This window comes from Lepeophtheirus salmonis, chromosome 5, assembly GCF_016086655.4.
Source record: "Lepeophtheirus salmonis chromosome 5, UVic_Lsal_1.4, whole genome shotgun sequence".
Lineage (NCBI taxonomy): Eukaryota > Metazoa > Arthropoda > Copepoda > Siphonostomatoida > Caligidae > Lepeophtheirus > Lepeophtheirus salmonis.
Window position 1 is genome coordinate 57,355,059 of NC_052135.2, and position 16,162 is coordinate 57,371,220.

At 33.1% G+C, this 16,162-nt stretch overlaps 2 protein-coding genes and 1 long non-coding RNA gene across 6 annotated transcripts; 1 reads left to right on the forward strand and 2 right to left on the reverse strand.

Moving 5' to 3' along the window:
* Positions 1 to 3,722: 3,722 nt before the first annotated feature.
* LOC139905600 (uncharacterized) lies at positions 3,723 to 4,435 on the reverse strand. The gene is made up of 3 exons (XR_011780485.1): positions 4,273 to 4,435; positions 4,081 to 4,220; positions 3,723 to 4,018 (listed from the first exon to the last, which is right to left on the reverse strand). It is a non-coding gene; the product is annotated as an uncharacterized lncRNA (long non-coding RNA).
* A 4,162-nt stretch (positions 4,436 to 8,597) lies between these two features.
* On the forward strand, positions 8,598 to 10,140 carry LOC121117324 (protein PBDC1). The gene is made up of 3 exons (XM_040711725.2): positions 8,598 to 8,721; positions 8,805 to 9,074; positions 9,689 to 10,140. Exons 1-3 carry the CDS (start codon positions 8,701 to 8,703, stop codon positions 10,010 to 10,012), a joined length of 615 nt encoding a protein of 204 aa, XP_040567659.1. The 5' UTR covers positions 8,598 to 8,700; the 3' UTR covers positions 10,013 to 10,140.
* Rcd1 (Reduction in Cnn dots 1) lies at positions 10,001 to 13,839 on the reverse strand. Of its 4 annotated transcripts, none has more exons than XM_071888823.1 (7): positions 13,474 to 13,839; positions 13,198 to 13,412; positions 12,504 to 13,125; positions 11,565 to 12,369; positions 11,193 to 11,482; positions 10,747 to 11,128; positions 10,001 to 10,656 (listed from the first exon to the last, which is right to left on the reverse strand). In XM_071888823.1, the coding sequence occupies exons 1-7, from the start codon at positions 13,585 to 13,587 to the stop codon at positions 10,118 to 10,120; spliced, it is 2,967 nt and encodes a 988-aa protein (XP_071744924.1). In that variant the 5' UTR covers positions 13,588 to 13,839; the 3' UTR covers positions 10,001 to 10,117. The 4 variants fall into 4 exon arrangements, with proteins under 4 accessions (XP_071744924.1, XP_040567658.1, XP_040567657.1 ...); XM_040711724.2 differs by having other exon boundaries at positions 12,504 to 13,146; positions 13,474 to 13,829; XM_040711723.2 differs by having other exon boundaries at positions 10,001 to 11,128.
* Positions 13,840 to 16,162: the final 2,323 nt, after the last annotated feature.

Below are 16,162 nucleotides of genomic sequence, written 5' to 3' on the forward strand. Positions count from 1 at the left end.
ATATAATATGTAAAATAAGAAATAAAATTGTCCAAAAATATGCAACAGTTCTTCATGCATGTAAAAACAAGCCCTTTAGTTTTGTTGGATTGTGCCATATTTCTACACACCACACTTGACCTATTTTATCTGCCTACTACTCGTAAGTTACTGACTACATATGTTTGTACTTTATATAAAATATTTACAAAACTTAAATGGAACTTCCTAATCGGTTATAGCATTGAAATATTTTTTGATTGTTTAGTAATAACAGTTTTTCTTCAGGGGGCACGTATGTTCCCAGTTGGCATTCATTGTAATTGATGTATTTAAATGTGTATCATTTTCGCTGACTTCATAAACTGCATCATAATTGAAGGAAACTTCATCTTGGGAGCTCATAGTTAGTATTTTTACTAGATAAAATGGACGAATTTTCAATAAATGTCTTTAAGAATAAAACAGACTTAAGACCTACATTGAATACTAACACTGATAATTGAATTGAGGTCCTAAAAGTTAAAAACGTTGGCTTACAGCATTGGTTCGCAAAGTGGAGTCACGATCCCGTTGGGGGTCGCCCAACACGAAGGAGGGGTTGCGAGATGATTTCTAAAAAAGAAGAATAAAAATTGACATTACGTTAAGTGGCGTTAAAACTTAAATAAGGATGAATGTACATATTTTTTATAAGTTTATTCTGGTTCACTTTTAGAAAAAGTATTTCATAGCAAATAGTGCTCTATGAAAACATAACAGGATGCACCTCTTTTACCGCCACAATTAATCATCTGTTGTCTGACATAAAAGATGCACTTATTGAACTTTCATGCGACCAAACACTAAAAACAGATTTTGATTATAAAACACTTGACGAATTCTGGATTTATTTTAATGAATGAGTACCTCCTTCTGGCTAAAACAACTTTAGATTTACCTATGTCATTAGGGTAAACATATTTATGTGAGAAGACCTTTTTGGTATTAACTTATATCAAAATAAAAACCGATATCGGATATAGGTAGAGGATCTTCGAGTTGCTGTATCCGAAATTAAACCAAGAATATACTTGCTTTGCTCAATGCATAATGAACATTTGTCACATTAAGACCTTGATTAGTTTATATAAACGAAACTTTTTTTCATGACGAAGACGAAAATTTGACAAAAATTACGACGAAGAAGAAACTCTGACGAAGACAAAAACTTTGACGAAACAATGACGATGCCTAACTAAGATAGTAGTATTACACTGACGAAGCTCTGACAAAAACAAATGACTTACGATTACGAAGACCTAAAGTATCAATGTTATTACAGATTGTTCATACAACATGCCCTATGGTCTTGCAACGGAACTAATTCAACAAAACTTTTCTTCAAGCGTATAAAATTTAATTAATAATTAAGTGTATGTGTGTGTATGTATGTATTTCATCAGCTCACACGTTCTACAATATGTCAGTATGTCTCAAGGCAGTTTAAACTGCACTACTAATTATAATTACCAAGAACCCCTTCTAATAGAATACGCCCAGCCTACGGGTTGTGGGCTGCTGGTCCCTGAGACAGGTTATATTATTCATCCACCGCTTCTCTGAGCATCAAAGAACCCGTCTAATATCCAAAATACACCCCGGTCCTCAGGCTGTACAGTTAAAGTGCTAAAAATGTTATTTATCGGCTGCCATGGCCCCGAAAACTACGAGGACAATGCGTTCTACTCTCATTGAATGAAGATCGAACACCGCATTTGAAGCAGCCAAGACAACTTTGGATGAAGCTTCAAATCTAAGTTTCCTTTTACACAGTGCACCAATCTCTATTGCAGCAGATGCATCAGCCGATGGCATTGGTCCAGTCCTCCATTATAAATAAAACAAATAATTATTCCTGGTACAGAACTCTCCATTTTTTCTTAAATGTCTTCCACAACTACTAAACCACATATGCCTACAGAGTTTCGTTACAACTTATTTGACCATATCCACGGCATTTCTCATCCTAGCATTCGTACAATGCTAAGAATGTTGACGTCAAGATTTATTTGGCTCAATATTAATAACGATGTCCACCAATGGGTTAGAACCTGCATAAGGCGTCAACGCTCTAAAGTCAACAAGGACACCGTCTTGCCCCCGCAAGGTTTCCAACCAATATTGATCTTATTTGTCCTCTTCCTTTCTCAGATGGTTATATATATATTATAATGTCCCTTGATCGTTTTACTCGTTGGCCAGCAGCCGTACCAATCAAAGACACCACGGGCAAAACAGTCGCGAGTGCATTCATCGGTGGTTGGACTTCACAATTTAGCATACCATTATCTTTTACGAGTGACCGAGGCGCGCAATTTCAACTGTCACTTTGAGGAGCTAATGACTATGTTGGGTATTGCACACCATCGGACGGCAAGCTACCACTCTTTGCCAATGGCATGGTAGAAAGATTTCACCGCAAGCTAAAGTCTGCCCTCTACGCCCACTCCAATGCCATTCCAAGTTGGACAATGTATTTACGCGCATCCGTAAAGGAAGACATAGGGGTTTCCTGAGCAGAAGTTCTATTAGGCTCTACAATTAGCATACCTTGGGAACTTTTAACAAATACAGAATAACCCAATCTCATTGCTCCTTGCGATTTCGCTCACGCCCTTCAAGAAGCTATGACCAAGCTCAACCCTGTACTACCGCGAACTCCAAAATCACTCAAGACTTTTGTCAGTAAAGACCTTCTAGAATGCTCTCACGTGTTCGTACGAGTCAATGCCATACGGAAGTCCGTCCTTGCAGTCACCATACCAAGGTCCCTTTCCGGTTCTACACCGAACTAGAAAAACTGTCACTATAGACCGACATGGTAAACAAGATACTATCTCCATCGATCGGGTCAAAGCAGCATACATCCTAGAAACTCCTCACCCGGCACCATCGACAAAGAAAAGAAAAGTATCAATAAAGTTTTGTTCCTCACTCCAATCGTCACTGGGGAGGGGGGTGATGTAGTGACCAGAACATTATAGTTAAAGTTGATAATATTGTAGAGAAAAACGCGTGCAAGGAGAAGGGGAGGGGGGGATGGGGGAAAGATATATCGTATCATTGTTTAAAATACTGATGTGATTATCAGCTGCCTGCTTTATTATGATTTTTGAGGGTATAACGAAAGTATTTATTAGCAAGATGTTTAATAAAGATATTCTACGTATAATTGACATAGACGTTTTTTTATCCGTAACAGTAGATTTGAAAACGTCACACTCCATGAAATTGTAATTCAATTCATTATGAACCATATTCTCAGAATAGCTAATGAAACGACAAAGTAGAGTATTTCGAAATATATTTCAAGTTCCTGGTTTAAAAAAGAAGGCTTTAATTAAATATAATCTACATACTAAAAAATATACCATCATAAATTTATGTTAAATATACAAAATTAAACAATTGGAATTATATAACTAATAACAATAAATTATATATACCGAATATTGAAATAATAGATTGATCCAAATAATATTTTCTTGTTCTGACATCGGAATCCAGTTAAATATGTCATAACTTTAGGTTGCAAAATACAAGCAAGACGTGGAGTTTAATTAAAAAGATAATCACCTCTCTTCTTCATGTGGAAGTTGCTATATACAATTATGCACAGGATAGATATATCTAAACCGATGAGATCTAACTAATTATTAATAATAAAGTAAATGTCAAAACCATAAAATTAGACAATAAATATACTAATAAAAAAATGTTAGAAATAAATCTATCTTAAAGATTTAGAGCAAAAGCTAATTATGTAGTAATATCCGGCGATATTACTCCTTATTAAGAGCATCAAAAAAAGATTTTTTCCCCATTATTTATGCTTATATAACAACATACTATTATCATGAAGGATATACACAATTGCTAATTATATTGCTACACCCAACGCAACTAACCCCGTTGTTGTGACCATTTAAGCAGTTGTTTTTGCCTTTTATGAGTTTTCTGAACACTATTTCTTGGAGCCTATCAACCATAGCTAAGCCTTCAGGGATAAAAAAGGAATATTTATTGACTAAGTAATGTTGGAAAACATAATGATCATACCCAAGTCTTTAAGTGAAGAAACTAGTCTCAGACAAACTAGTTGCGAACCATCCAAAGCTACTACCCCCGCTGTTGTGACCATTTATGCAGTTGTTTTTGCCACTTAATGAGTTGTGTATCATAATTCTTGATATGTTTAGCTAAAATAGAATCATATTTTATGGTTAGATTTAAAAAAAATTGAATACTTACTGTTAGATAGTACAAAATTTAGAGTTCCATTTCGAAATTAGTAAATATTTTATACTTTTTACTGATAACTTGATCGTCATTTGGTGTGTATGACTCAATACATTTTTATATGAATTTCTATAAATGACATCAGTAACAACATCCTCCATTAATTTAATGATGGTTCCTGAGGAAGGGAAGAATTTACCCGTGTATTTCTCCATAAATTTTTTGAACGTAGATGATTAGCAATGGATAAGGGTATATACATGCAATAAGCATCTTTGTGAGATCAGAAATAAAGTCTGACTTGATGTATTCATCATTAACTTGATTTTTTTAGATGAATATCCATGCTCTTGATATGAGATGAGGACAATGAGTGGCGTGTAATTCTAGACAGGGGACTAGAGGCACATTTATACCGACATATCCGACAAACCATCTGTTTCTCATCTGGTAAGTATTTTCCAAATTCCTGGGCCTCCATTTTCATACATCCAGACAGAAGGCGACGTTATTTTAGGCATTTTATTCAGTTCTCTATCGACTATCAGCATCTAATATTATATTAATATTGAATAATAAAGGCGGGAATGATAACGTTCTTGATTGATAGAAGAACAAGTATATTATTTAATCAATGATGGCATGCGTATTTATTTATTTCTCCTTGCACGCTTTTCTTTCTTACCAAAATTATCACCCTTAATTATAGCTCCCTTCTTCTTCTTCTTCTTACCTCCATATGAAGGGGTGTATAAGAAAAGGAAGAAGTTTTTCTTTTTTCCCGTTAAAAGGCGCATAATTCAATTATTCAATGTCAATTAATTACATTATATTATCAAACCATTGTTATATTTATATTTTTAACCTCAACACATTTTTAAACCCTATTTATAAATAATATTCTCAGTGAAATTATATTTTTAAAGGTAGAATTAAAAGTAGAAGTACTAAATGTTTAATGATAAATTTGATGTTGATACCAATGTGATTTTATTTAAAGCAGATACCATTTTCAGTAGTTAATAAATCAATTCATTCCATAATTGGAATAAAATATAGATCTTAATACTATTTTTTACCTTAAGATCTACAAGGTCACCGTCATGCCAAGAAAAGAACGACAACATGTAGCGAGAAGAGCTCATAATATTTTACTGTCCTAGTTACTTAATGTCCCGGCAACGCCGGGCAATCCTATTATATTTTCTTATAAAAAAATGTACAAACATACGTACCAACAGGCGTCTCGAGCTTGGGTTTTGTACGAGTTAGGGGTAAGGGAGGGAGTGTATTATTTCAAAAATTATATTGAATTTTTCAGTCGTTTAGAGGCTATCAAACTCTTTGGATCTCTATCCTCCTGATGGGAGGGTGGGCTATTGAAATTTTTTTTCTTCTTAATATAGTCTAATTCAATTCAAATTATTTTTTACCGGCCATCCCTTACTTCACTTTGTGAGTGAAGGAAGTGAGCTCCATAATTCATTTTTGGTTAGTTAAATTTATTTTTTGAAGTTTTTTTCTCCTTGTCCCTTCCATTATTGGATTTGGACCTGAAGAGTGAGACGCTTTTTTAATAGCAACACCGTGACAAAGTTATAAACCGTTGTGTTTGGGGTTCACAACTTGATATGTCCCCCATTGTACGATAAAACTATCATTTTATGTATTGTTCTTAGAAAGCTACAATTCTCATAGATATGATTCGGCTCAGGAAGTCTTCTTGAGATTTTTTTTCTTTTTTTTTATATATGAGTTTCAATCTAATAAATGAGGAAGAAATCTTTATGGTTTCAAATAAAGCTATTTAATAATAATAGCAAATTTAAAATTTAACAAGACTCCTACCCGAAAATATATTTGGCAGTCTTAAAACAAATAAATGTACATAATATATAGTACATTTGTAAATGGGTTTGATTGATTATAGGATCTCAAGTCCTTTTTGTTTCTAACTGAAGATGAATTTTGAAATAATAATATTCACATGAATTGTTCAGTTTGATACAATATTAATTTTAAAATAACTCTTATATATGTTTTGAATTAGTCAGGTTTAGAGTCTAACAATATCCAAAAACCGACTCTTCTTTTGTATTTATTATAAGATTTCTTACAAATATTATTTATCGAACCAATTTTTCATTTTCGACAAAAGTCAACATAAGCGAGAAGCACAGATTCATTTTGTAGTAAAATGGACTCATCTAACTGCATACTAAATTATGTTGCAGCAACAATGTTTCACAATTTATTTTCTATGTTTTTAGGCATTTCATCCATTCTTCCTTGAATTGAGGTACTACTGAGAGGTGTAGACTTCATAATTTGGTGTGGTGACTTATGTACAACTGTGTGCATATCTTTCTTACTGGCCAATCGTGTAAGCCATACCAGATCTAGCAATCAGCAAAAATATGTTGTAGGATGCACGCAAACCGTTATTAGATTGTTGTGGAAGTGATCAAAACCATATTTCCAATATTTTTTCGTCCTTTGACCTTTTTTTAAAGCTGCAGACAAATATGTTTCATGACCCTCAAAGACTTGTGGTTTAAATAGTTAAAGAAATAAAAAACTATTGGTGCAAAAAATATCTTAATACAGTTTTATAATTACTTAACGTCCTTTAAGTACTTGCTTGAACTTTTAGGTTACAGAATCTGGAGTTTAGTTTAGTTTTTAACTATAAGTATAAGTATTTATTCTAAGTAGTCTGTTTGTATTTGAAAGTAATGGTATACCGAATATATGATAAAATATAAAGTCGCCGATCATGAAGTACATTAATCCAATCTCAATATAACGCACTTATTTCCTATCAACCGGATAATATTCAAGATATTCATTGCTTCCATTTAGTAGTCATATTTTTTTATGTTTTTAGATCAATTAGTTCGTTTTATTTAATCACCATTTTTTGCTCTACCGCCCCCCAATCGGCCCATTTCGCATTGCCATTTTCGCCACTTCTCAGTAGAGAGGAAATAAGAATTTGGACTTATAAATTTACTAATAACTTTTAAAAACCATATTCACTATAATTACCAATTTTGGGACACTTATGTGAAACACCCATTCGTTGATATATATTTTTACTAAATATTAATTAATATGACCTGTTTGTTGTCATTGCAAATTTATCGAGATATTAGAGGTCATAAATCAACTATTGGTTATAACTTTTTTTATTATAGCGAATTTCAACGTAATTTTTTCACATAGATATCATATATTAGTTATTACATACTAATTCAATCATTAAAAAAGTCGTCAAAATCGAGTTATCACAAGTCTACAAAACAGTGACGAACTCCTTGTGTACATAGGCGCCATATGTACAGATCTGCTAATCCCCTATTTTTTGTGGCCACTTCAGTGGATAAATATAACCGTCTTGCTATCGTAAAGAATTCATATTCTTTTGCATTGAACTCCCAATAACTTTATTTTATTAGTTCATTTATTCTGTTTATTCATCTTGTAATGTCTGCAAATGATCTCTTCAGTCAAATGCAAGCCTCTCCGTCCAACTGGGAGAATAATAATGATCCCGTTATGACGACTGGTTTTCTTCAAATTTTGTGTTTAGACATTTCATAAAAAGTAATTGAAAGTTGTACACACAAAATTAGATTTATATGTCTTGAATATACATATAAAGTTATATTTTAGCTACCATCAAAGATAATAATTATAATTATACCCATAATGAAGGAAAAAAATACAATAAACTTCCTACAAAATTGTCCAAAATCGATCCTTATAGACATTGAGAAAATGAACGTCAAAGTGAACGCCGTTTGTTTTACCGTTCAATGTCCAAGCCTGTCTATTTGTATAAAATGCAGTCTAAATTTTACATTCCTATCTCAACGAGAGATGTAGGTGTCGCTCATTTTCTAGTAGTATATTTAAGGGTCGAACTCAAAAAAAGTTTGGGAACCCTTGGCTTAAATCACTAATGTAAATACAATTATAAATATATGCCGTGTACCAGTTACAACCAAAAAATTAAATAAATTATAATAATTGTAATGAGAATAATACAATAGTTGAATAATCCTTATTTAGTTGGTATAACTTCCGACTATTTTGATGAAAATTGTTATTTAATCAGTATTCTGTAATACATTATAGTTAATAAACCCACCGTTATATTACTTGCGTATACATAATAATCCATAATTTTAGAGATCAAAATGAAATCAAGCAATAGTTGGTAATTAAAATTATGTTATAATTAAATAAGGAGTTTTATAAGACATACAAGTGGCAAATTGTACAATTAAATATGAATACATAACCACATACGCGTTGCAACTTGCACACTCCGTTAATACAAGTTACACTTCTACATTTGCATAAAAGGGATCGAATATATCAGGCTAGCTAACAAAAAAAGCAATAATAACGTTAGCAGCGCCATCTATAATAACAATGGCCGTGGCACGTGGTATAGTAAGTAAATTTGTACTTTTAACTTTATAATTAATCATTCTACTAACTAATTACTAATTAGGTTATAATTTGTTTTAAAATAGGGAGCTGAAGGATTAATAGCTGCTGCAGAGACACTTGGAAGGCCAAGCGAAGAGTTTGGAAACGATGAGCGTGTTGAGACACTATGGGTCATGAAAGCCATTGAGCACGCTGAAGTCTACTTCAATTTACTATGTTCCATTAAACCAAGTGAGCTCTCTCGTTTAAGTCCCGACGATGACAAAATTCATGATCGATTCAAAAGTGAATTTCCGAATATCGACGTCAAAGTTATAAAGGAATCTCTCCTCAAATCTCAGGAAAATAAAGAAGTGAATAGCAAAAAAATGTATTTTAATCGCCAATCAGGGCTGAAAATTTTCCATCTGTGGCCCTTCAATACAAAAGCAAATCCGAATTATTTTCTTGCATAAACAATCAAGTTGATTTTTTCAATCACAGCCTTCATATTTTGTAGATAAAAATACTATTAATCCCTCACATTATTCACTGAATAGTTCCAAAAATTACAAACACATTACCGTAACAAGTTGAATGTAGTTTATATACACCCTGATAATCTTTATAATCTTTCAAATGTAGTATCTCAAACTTTCATTCTTATAGTGTGACAATCAACTTTCACTTCTTTAAGTCACCACTCAATAGGGTTAATAAGAATAATTTGTTGACAGAAACTGACTATAATTTGTCGAAGAATACAAAAAAATCATTCCGGTTTAATTTTGTATTGACGGGCCACATAATAATATTTAGTGACTAAATCAACTTTTTGTTGCAATAAGGCTAACTTAATTTAGATACACAGGAAAGTGTAGTGTAAAAATAGAATTTACACAACACTTCGGCAACCGGACAAAATATGAATTTTCAATCCTGGTTGCAATCCTTATGATGATTATTTTAATTATTTAACATATTTTAGAAATGGAGAAGTTTTTGTAAGGAATTTGAATATATCGAAGACTATAACTTTGGCACTCTCATCCGACTTGACTCTGAGCTTGATTATTCAGAAGAAAATTCGATCATAACAACCAAAATCCAATTCTTCGCCATCGAAATTTCACGCAACAGACTCGGTTATAACGACGTAATTAGAAGCAAGTACAAGCCGCAACCGAGGAAGGGTAGACCTAAAGATACCGATAGCGTAACAGATGGTGGTCCATCTGGTCGTAACCTAACGAAAGAGGTTGAAAATGAATTGCAAGAAATTCTTGCTGGCAAACATGAGTTGCTCAAGTAAAAATCTATTTCGTACGTTAATATTATCAGAACTTTATCAATAACATATTTGATAATACAATTGAATAAATAAATATTATATATTTACAACAATATAATAAATGAATCATTTTATTCTTTTATTTTTTATTGCTGGCTTAGATTTTTTGGCATACGGCTTATATTCCATATCTTCAAAATCCTCTTCTAATATGTCCGCCTCAAATAAAGGAAGTTTTGGTGATGATGAAAGGGTATCCTCGTCGACACTCAACGTGGACGAACCAAAACGTCCAATTGAGGAAGGTCCTTCATTTTCAGAAGATCCTATTGATGAGCTCGCTTTTGTATCACTTGTGACAAAAATCTGCTTACGAAAGCGTGAGGGCGAAGTAGTTGGAGTAGAAGTTATTTGTAATTTACCTTCATTACCTTTTTGTACCACTTTAACATATTTACCAGACACAATCGGAGAAGGTTGAATGATTGTGGCATTTGAAGTTGTTGGTCTGAGAGAAGTTACAGCAAGTGTTGTTAATGTCTTGTTCGGTTCAGGCTGTAAACTACTTAAACTGGCTAGAATTTCTGCCACATTTCTTCTGTCCTTATCTTTCGGAACATCTCCAATAGTTTTAGGAAGATATTTATTTACAAGTTTGATAGTCTCTGTAAATTTGGAAGGACTTTGATTTGTAGGTAAAGAAGCCTGACTAGCAGGAACAGCAAGTATGCAAAAATTTTCATCTTTTGACTTACCTGGTGTCAAAGAACTTAGACTACGGGTGGGAAGGAGTTCTTTCGATGGATTATATGATATAGTAGCCTGAGGTGTTCCAACAGTACTGTTGGATGTACAAACAATGGGTTTTTTAATTGTTATAGGACATTTAACTTTAGAGGAATCTAAATGCTGATTCAGTATGATTAAATTTGGCGAAGGAGTAACAAGCTTTCCTGAGTGTGTAACACTTGGAGGGCAAACTAAGTGTGGTATACTTGCTACAGATTTCAGTCCTGCAGCTTTTATTCCAGGGTGTTGAATAACTTGTCTCGAAATTAATGGCGATGAAGGGATAGTTGCAGCGAACTGAGGTGTAGTTGTTAGCGACAAAGATGTTGATATAATTGGAGGAGCCGTCTGAAGAATATGGAACGTATTATGTATAACAATTTTTAAATGGCATGAAAAACTGTGAACTTACGCTTATAGTAGGAGAATTTGTCATGTGTTTGAGAGCTTCCGATGGCTTAAGTGGAGTTGAGGGTAACTCAATTAATTTATTGATTTTTTCTGCAGTTGAATCTAACATCTTTTGAGTTCTAAATATATCCTCTGGGTTTAGGAGTTTAGATTGGCTCTGTGAAAAAAACATGGAGGACGTGACAGTTGTTGGAGCTGGTGATAAAATTTTAACAGATGTTGTTTGAAGAGGTTGCTTATTAAGACCATGGATATTTGAACATTCTGTTGTCACCGGAATATTATATACAACTGAAATTATTAAAAGATTTGTGAATTCAATATGACGATACATAACTTAACTATGTACATATTAAAAAAAAGCTTTATATACCTTTATTTATCTTTGGTTTCTTGGGTTTATCAGACTTTTTTCTTGGACGTGGATTGTTCTTTTTATTTGACTTATTACCATCCGAACAGGATACGAGAGGGCTAGCTGGAATCATAGGAGGCCCGTTAACATCTGAATGTGGATAACCAAGGTTCAGTAATGAGTCATTTGAAGCTGAAGATGAGTGTGTCATGGGTGGAGCCCTTAAAACATTAGCAGTAAATTCTCGAATTTCATCAATTAAACATCTATCTACCATGCTTTGAGTTATTCCTTCCAAACATTTTTTTATTTTTGAGACTCTAAGAGCATCATCAGCTTCTCCAACAATGATTAGACCCGTCTCAGCTTTCATTTTTTCTCTCATATCTTCAATATCGTCAGATCGACATAAGAGAGAATTTTGACCAACTATAAAAAGAATAGATGTTTTTAAATCCATAATTGGATCATCTGCCTCTCCTCGGGAGCCATCTAAAGTATAAACGGGGAAACCCAGACATACAATTACTGCTACACTTTCCATGGCAGCAACTTGACAAGCAACCGAAGCGACTGAGCCCCAACCAAGTAAAATAACAGATCGATCCGGGTTATTTCGTTTTAACTCTCTTATCTTGGCAATAGTCTGAGTGATCATATGGTGAAGATAGGCAGAAACTGTCATTTTCTTGGAGTCTTCGCTACTATAGTCCAATACAACCAACTTACCAAGATGAGAGAGCATTAACGCCCATCGTTTTGATCTCAGAGTCCAACTTTCTTTACATATAAGGATAAGCAAAGGATTGTTGGGCAATTTTTTCTGGAGAATAAAAATGATAATAAGAATTAACTGAACTTAATATTTGAACATGAATTATTTTATGTATTTAGAAAAAGAGCAATTAATCTATTAAGTCAAAAGAAAAGACAAGTAAGAATATCAAATCGACTTACAATGTTTTCTTCGCCTAAGCTGGTCACGACGGGGTCCCATGGTCTCTTGATTAAAAGTTGAAGACCTTCTTTCGCTAATTGCGTAGAAATATCCATTGGAAGTTTACCACTGGTCATTTTATCAACTAATGTAGGCATTTTTGCTCGTAAGGACTGAAGAACCTCTAAATATGTTGCTATATGATGCCTGGGTAAATGTTCACAGAAAGTTTCATGAAGCCAACGAGTTAATTTTGAATCCCAAAGAATTTCAGAGAGTATCAAGCGAAACCTTTTGGATGTTTTGTCAGCAGATAAACGCCGAAGCACAGGTTCATTAAGAACACCTTCTGTAGCCAGATGAGAAAGTCGATCCGCATTGAGTATTTTAAAAGCTTTATTAAAAAGACGTGTTTGAGCAGATGTCCAATTATCTTTAGGGATGGAAGCTTCGTCCCATTCCATATCCTCTTTATCAGGAAGAACACAAAATTGAGTATTTGCAAAACTGACAAATCGCTCTGGCTCTTTCATGAACTTGATTGCTTTATCATAATCATACTTCCCTGGAAGAAATGCGTTTTTTTCCACATCTGTATTCACTACGTCAATTTCATCGTCTTCGTAATTCCTTTTGAGGTATCTGAAACGCGGATTTTGAGTTCTTTCTCAAGAAAAATGTGAATAGAATGAAGAAGTGTGTGTGCCAACTCACTTATTGCATTGACGAATGACTCGCGGGATGAACAAGGTTTTTGTGGGTCTGGACAAGGGATGATCTGGACGCCAGTTAAAGGGCTTGGAGTATCCGTGATCGTCGCTGAAGTTCCCATGAATCCTTTCCTCTCTAGAGACGAGATGAATGTATCTTGAGCTCAAATCTTCATTCTCGTGATCCTCCACTTCACTCGTTACATTTATCATCTCTTCCTAAGCAACATAAACTCATTATAATCATTGTTCCAACACACAAAACAAAAGAGGGACTCACATCTTTTTTCTTCGTTCCTTGTTGTTGAGACTCGGACAAACTTCGAATGAGTCCATCCTTGGTTTGATGAGAACTTTCCAACTCTGAAAATTTTATTCCTGGCTGAACCACCATCTTTATGAAAGGTTCTTTATCCTACGCCAATTAATTATTATTATTTATTAGTATGGGAATCTCAAGACATCGAATGAAGCTCAAAAAGTCAATTCCTCTGGAATAGATTGAAGAACAGCCGTACACGTAGTAACACGGTGTATATGTGTTAAGAAGTTATTTTGTTTATTGTTATTGAATTACACCACTAATACTAGAAAAAATATACAAATAGAGGCGACAAAGGGATTTCGGTTGGCAGTTCGGCATACTAAGGCAGGAATAGAGCATTATCACGTGACTTCACAATTTGGGTGTCTTATTTTTTATCGTCCTAGCTAAACAACCAAGCTTTGAAACAATCCTTTGGTCATTAATATTAAGGGAAGTGCACTATGATTGAATGTCAAATGTGGCCTACAAATAAAATACCTTAATTTTTTCTTTTTATCAAAAATATATCACTGTATTGCTATGTTTTAATATATATATCAATATCACCCTAAAATGTATTGATGTAGGTTATTTCGTCATTATACCTTATTTCCGTGTTGTAGATAAAAACTAACTATTATAAATTATAATGGAAAGAATGAAATATTTTTCACTGATTATCCTACTTTTCTCGTTTCTTATCGATTAAAAGAAAAAGTTAATGGTACAAATTGAGACATTTAATAGGGATTTTCAATTCATATTACTTTGAAGTTTGAAACCCCAAAATGGTGACTCCTTTAATTATGATGCAATATATACAAGAAAACGCTCTATAGAGCGTTTTCACTAATCTCATAAGTATAAAATTAATAATAAATTTAATTATCTCCGCCAACAAAAGTTATATTTTTGGCTCTGTTTGTTAATCACCAGTGTATTTCCTTGTTAGATCGTTCTGGATTGAACAATATCTGAAGTATCCATCCAAAAAAAGAATACAAGCCTTCCTTTGTTATAATTTTTTTTTTTAAATTCATAGTAAAATTACAATTAAGGATGTCATTTTTGTAAAGAAACCCATTGATGAAAATAATATGATAATGGAAGAGGAAGTGGCTTTTTGTAGTTGCTACCTGAATATATTTTTATTTTATTTCCCCAAGCTGTTATCATCATTCTTATATTATTGAAGAGAATCATTATAAAGTAGTAAAAGTAAGGTATACATTAGTGATAAAAAACGTGTAATTCGTGTTAATATCATTGCTAGATTTGTAGAAGGTTTTGTGTGTATTTCTTTCATCTCTTAGGTACTTGCAACTAATAAAACGTCATAACAGCTATGTTGCTCTTCTTCCTAACATTTAGACTACGATCATTTTCGGTTTTTTTATTTTAGCATACTTCCAAATTATATTATTTTCAACTAAGATTTTTCTTGGGGGGGGGGAGATATTGGGCTTTGTAACAAATCATTAACAATTTTGACAGAATTACTTTGAAAGTAGAGACAAATTGAAAAGAAAATCCGATATTTCTTATTTTGTCAAATACATAAATTTTTTACAACGAAACTTTGAATACAGAAAATTTTAAACTCTCATAACAACAAAAATAATTGAGAAAAATATTTTTCGTATTCACAAATTTGATAACAAGCTTTTAGTCAAAGTATACTACCACTCCCGTAGTCACAAGCCTGGCCAGGAGGTCTCAAACAGAGGTAGTTGTAATGTTTTGATAGTTATTTAATTTTAAAACTTTTCGTTCAATAAATTTATTTGAAGAATTCCTATTAAATTGTCAATACCATTTGATATACACTTTGTTGATAGTTATTTATATTATGTTATCTTTAAATTTTATAAAATTATTGCTTGCAATAGGTTTGAGGGATTTTTTTTTCCAAATTTCTAAACAATATAAGACTCTCGCCAACATTATACATATATTAACAAAGTTTATCAGTATGTCTGAATGTATGTTTTAAAAAAAAACATTTTTGAACTAATAAATAACAAGGTAGTCATATCAATGAAATTTCGAAGGCGTTTTGCATGTAATATCGAGCGTGTACACAAAATGCTCTGTAAATAATGAGCCCTGATGCATGTCATATATATTTTTGATCTGAAAAATAACAATTTAGTCATATGAATGAAGTCTCCCAGGCGTTTTACATGTAGCATCGAGTGTGTATACAAGGTTCATTGTATATATAGCTCCCCGATGTATAGTTAGAGATGGGATTTGTTTAAGAGCACGAGGAGAAAACTCCTCAATTCTACTTATGAATAGAGATGGTATTAATGCAAAGCCATATTTTACTTAAATGGGTCACGCAACCTATTGAAAGTGCGTGCTGTCTTCCTTAGTTACATTCAATACATACAAATTAAATGAAGAAAATATAATTAATTATAACTCACTATTTAGAATTTTAGACTCGAACATGGGTTGTGGTTAACTCTTATTAAATTGAGAATTCGAACTCCAGGAGGACTCGATATGGACTAGAAAAAATATATTTCAGATTTGACTAGCACTCAATATGAAAGACTCTTAACTCGTCTGTAATTCGTCTTCAGATCGACAAGGTTCAGATTTTAATAAGTAGTTGCAGTGGCCTGGAAACTTCTCTGTTAATAATACCCTTAAT

Excerpts from the sequence above, each read along its gene's own strand:
- LOC121117324 (XM_040711725.2), top strand. The coding sequence starts at position 8,701 with ATGGCCGTGGCACGTGGTATA. Across the intron at positions 8,722-8,804 it reads TGGCCGTGGCACGTGGTATA|GGAGCTGAAGGATTAATAGC; the intron begins GTAAGTAAATTT and ends GTTTTAAAATAG. Across the intron at positions 9,075-9,688 it reads AATCTCAGGAAAATAAAGAA|AAATGGAGAAGTTTTTGTAA; the intron begins GTGAATAGCAAA and ends AACATATTTTAG.
- Rcd1 (XM_040711722.2), bottom strand. The coding sequence starts at position 13,587 with ATGGTGGTTCAGCCAGGAATAAAATTTTCAGAGTTGGAAAGTTCTCAT. Across the intron at positions 12,370-12,503 it reads GCTTAGGCGAAGAAAACATT|AAAAAATTGCCCAACAATCC; the intron begins GTAAGTCGATTT and ends TTTATTCTCCAG. Across the intron at positions 11,129-11,192 it reads CAAATTCTCCTACTATAAGC|ACGGCTCCTCCAATTATATC; the intron begins GTAAGTTCACAG and ends CATATTCTTCAG.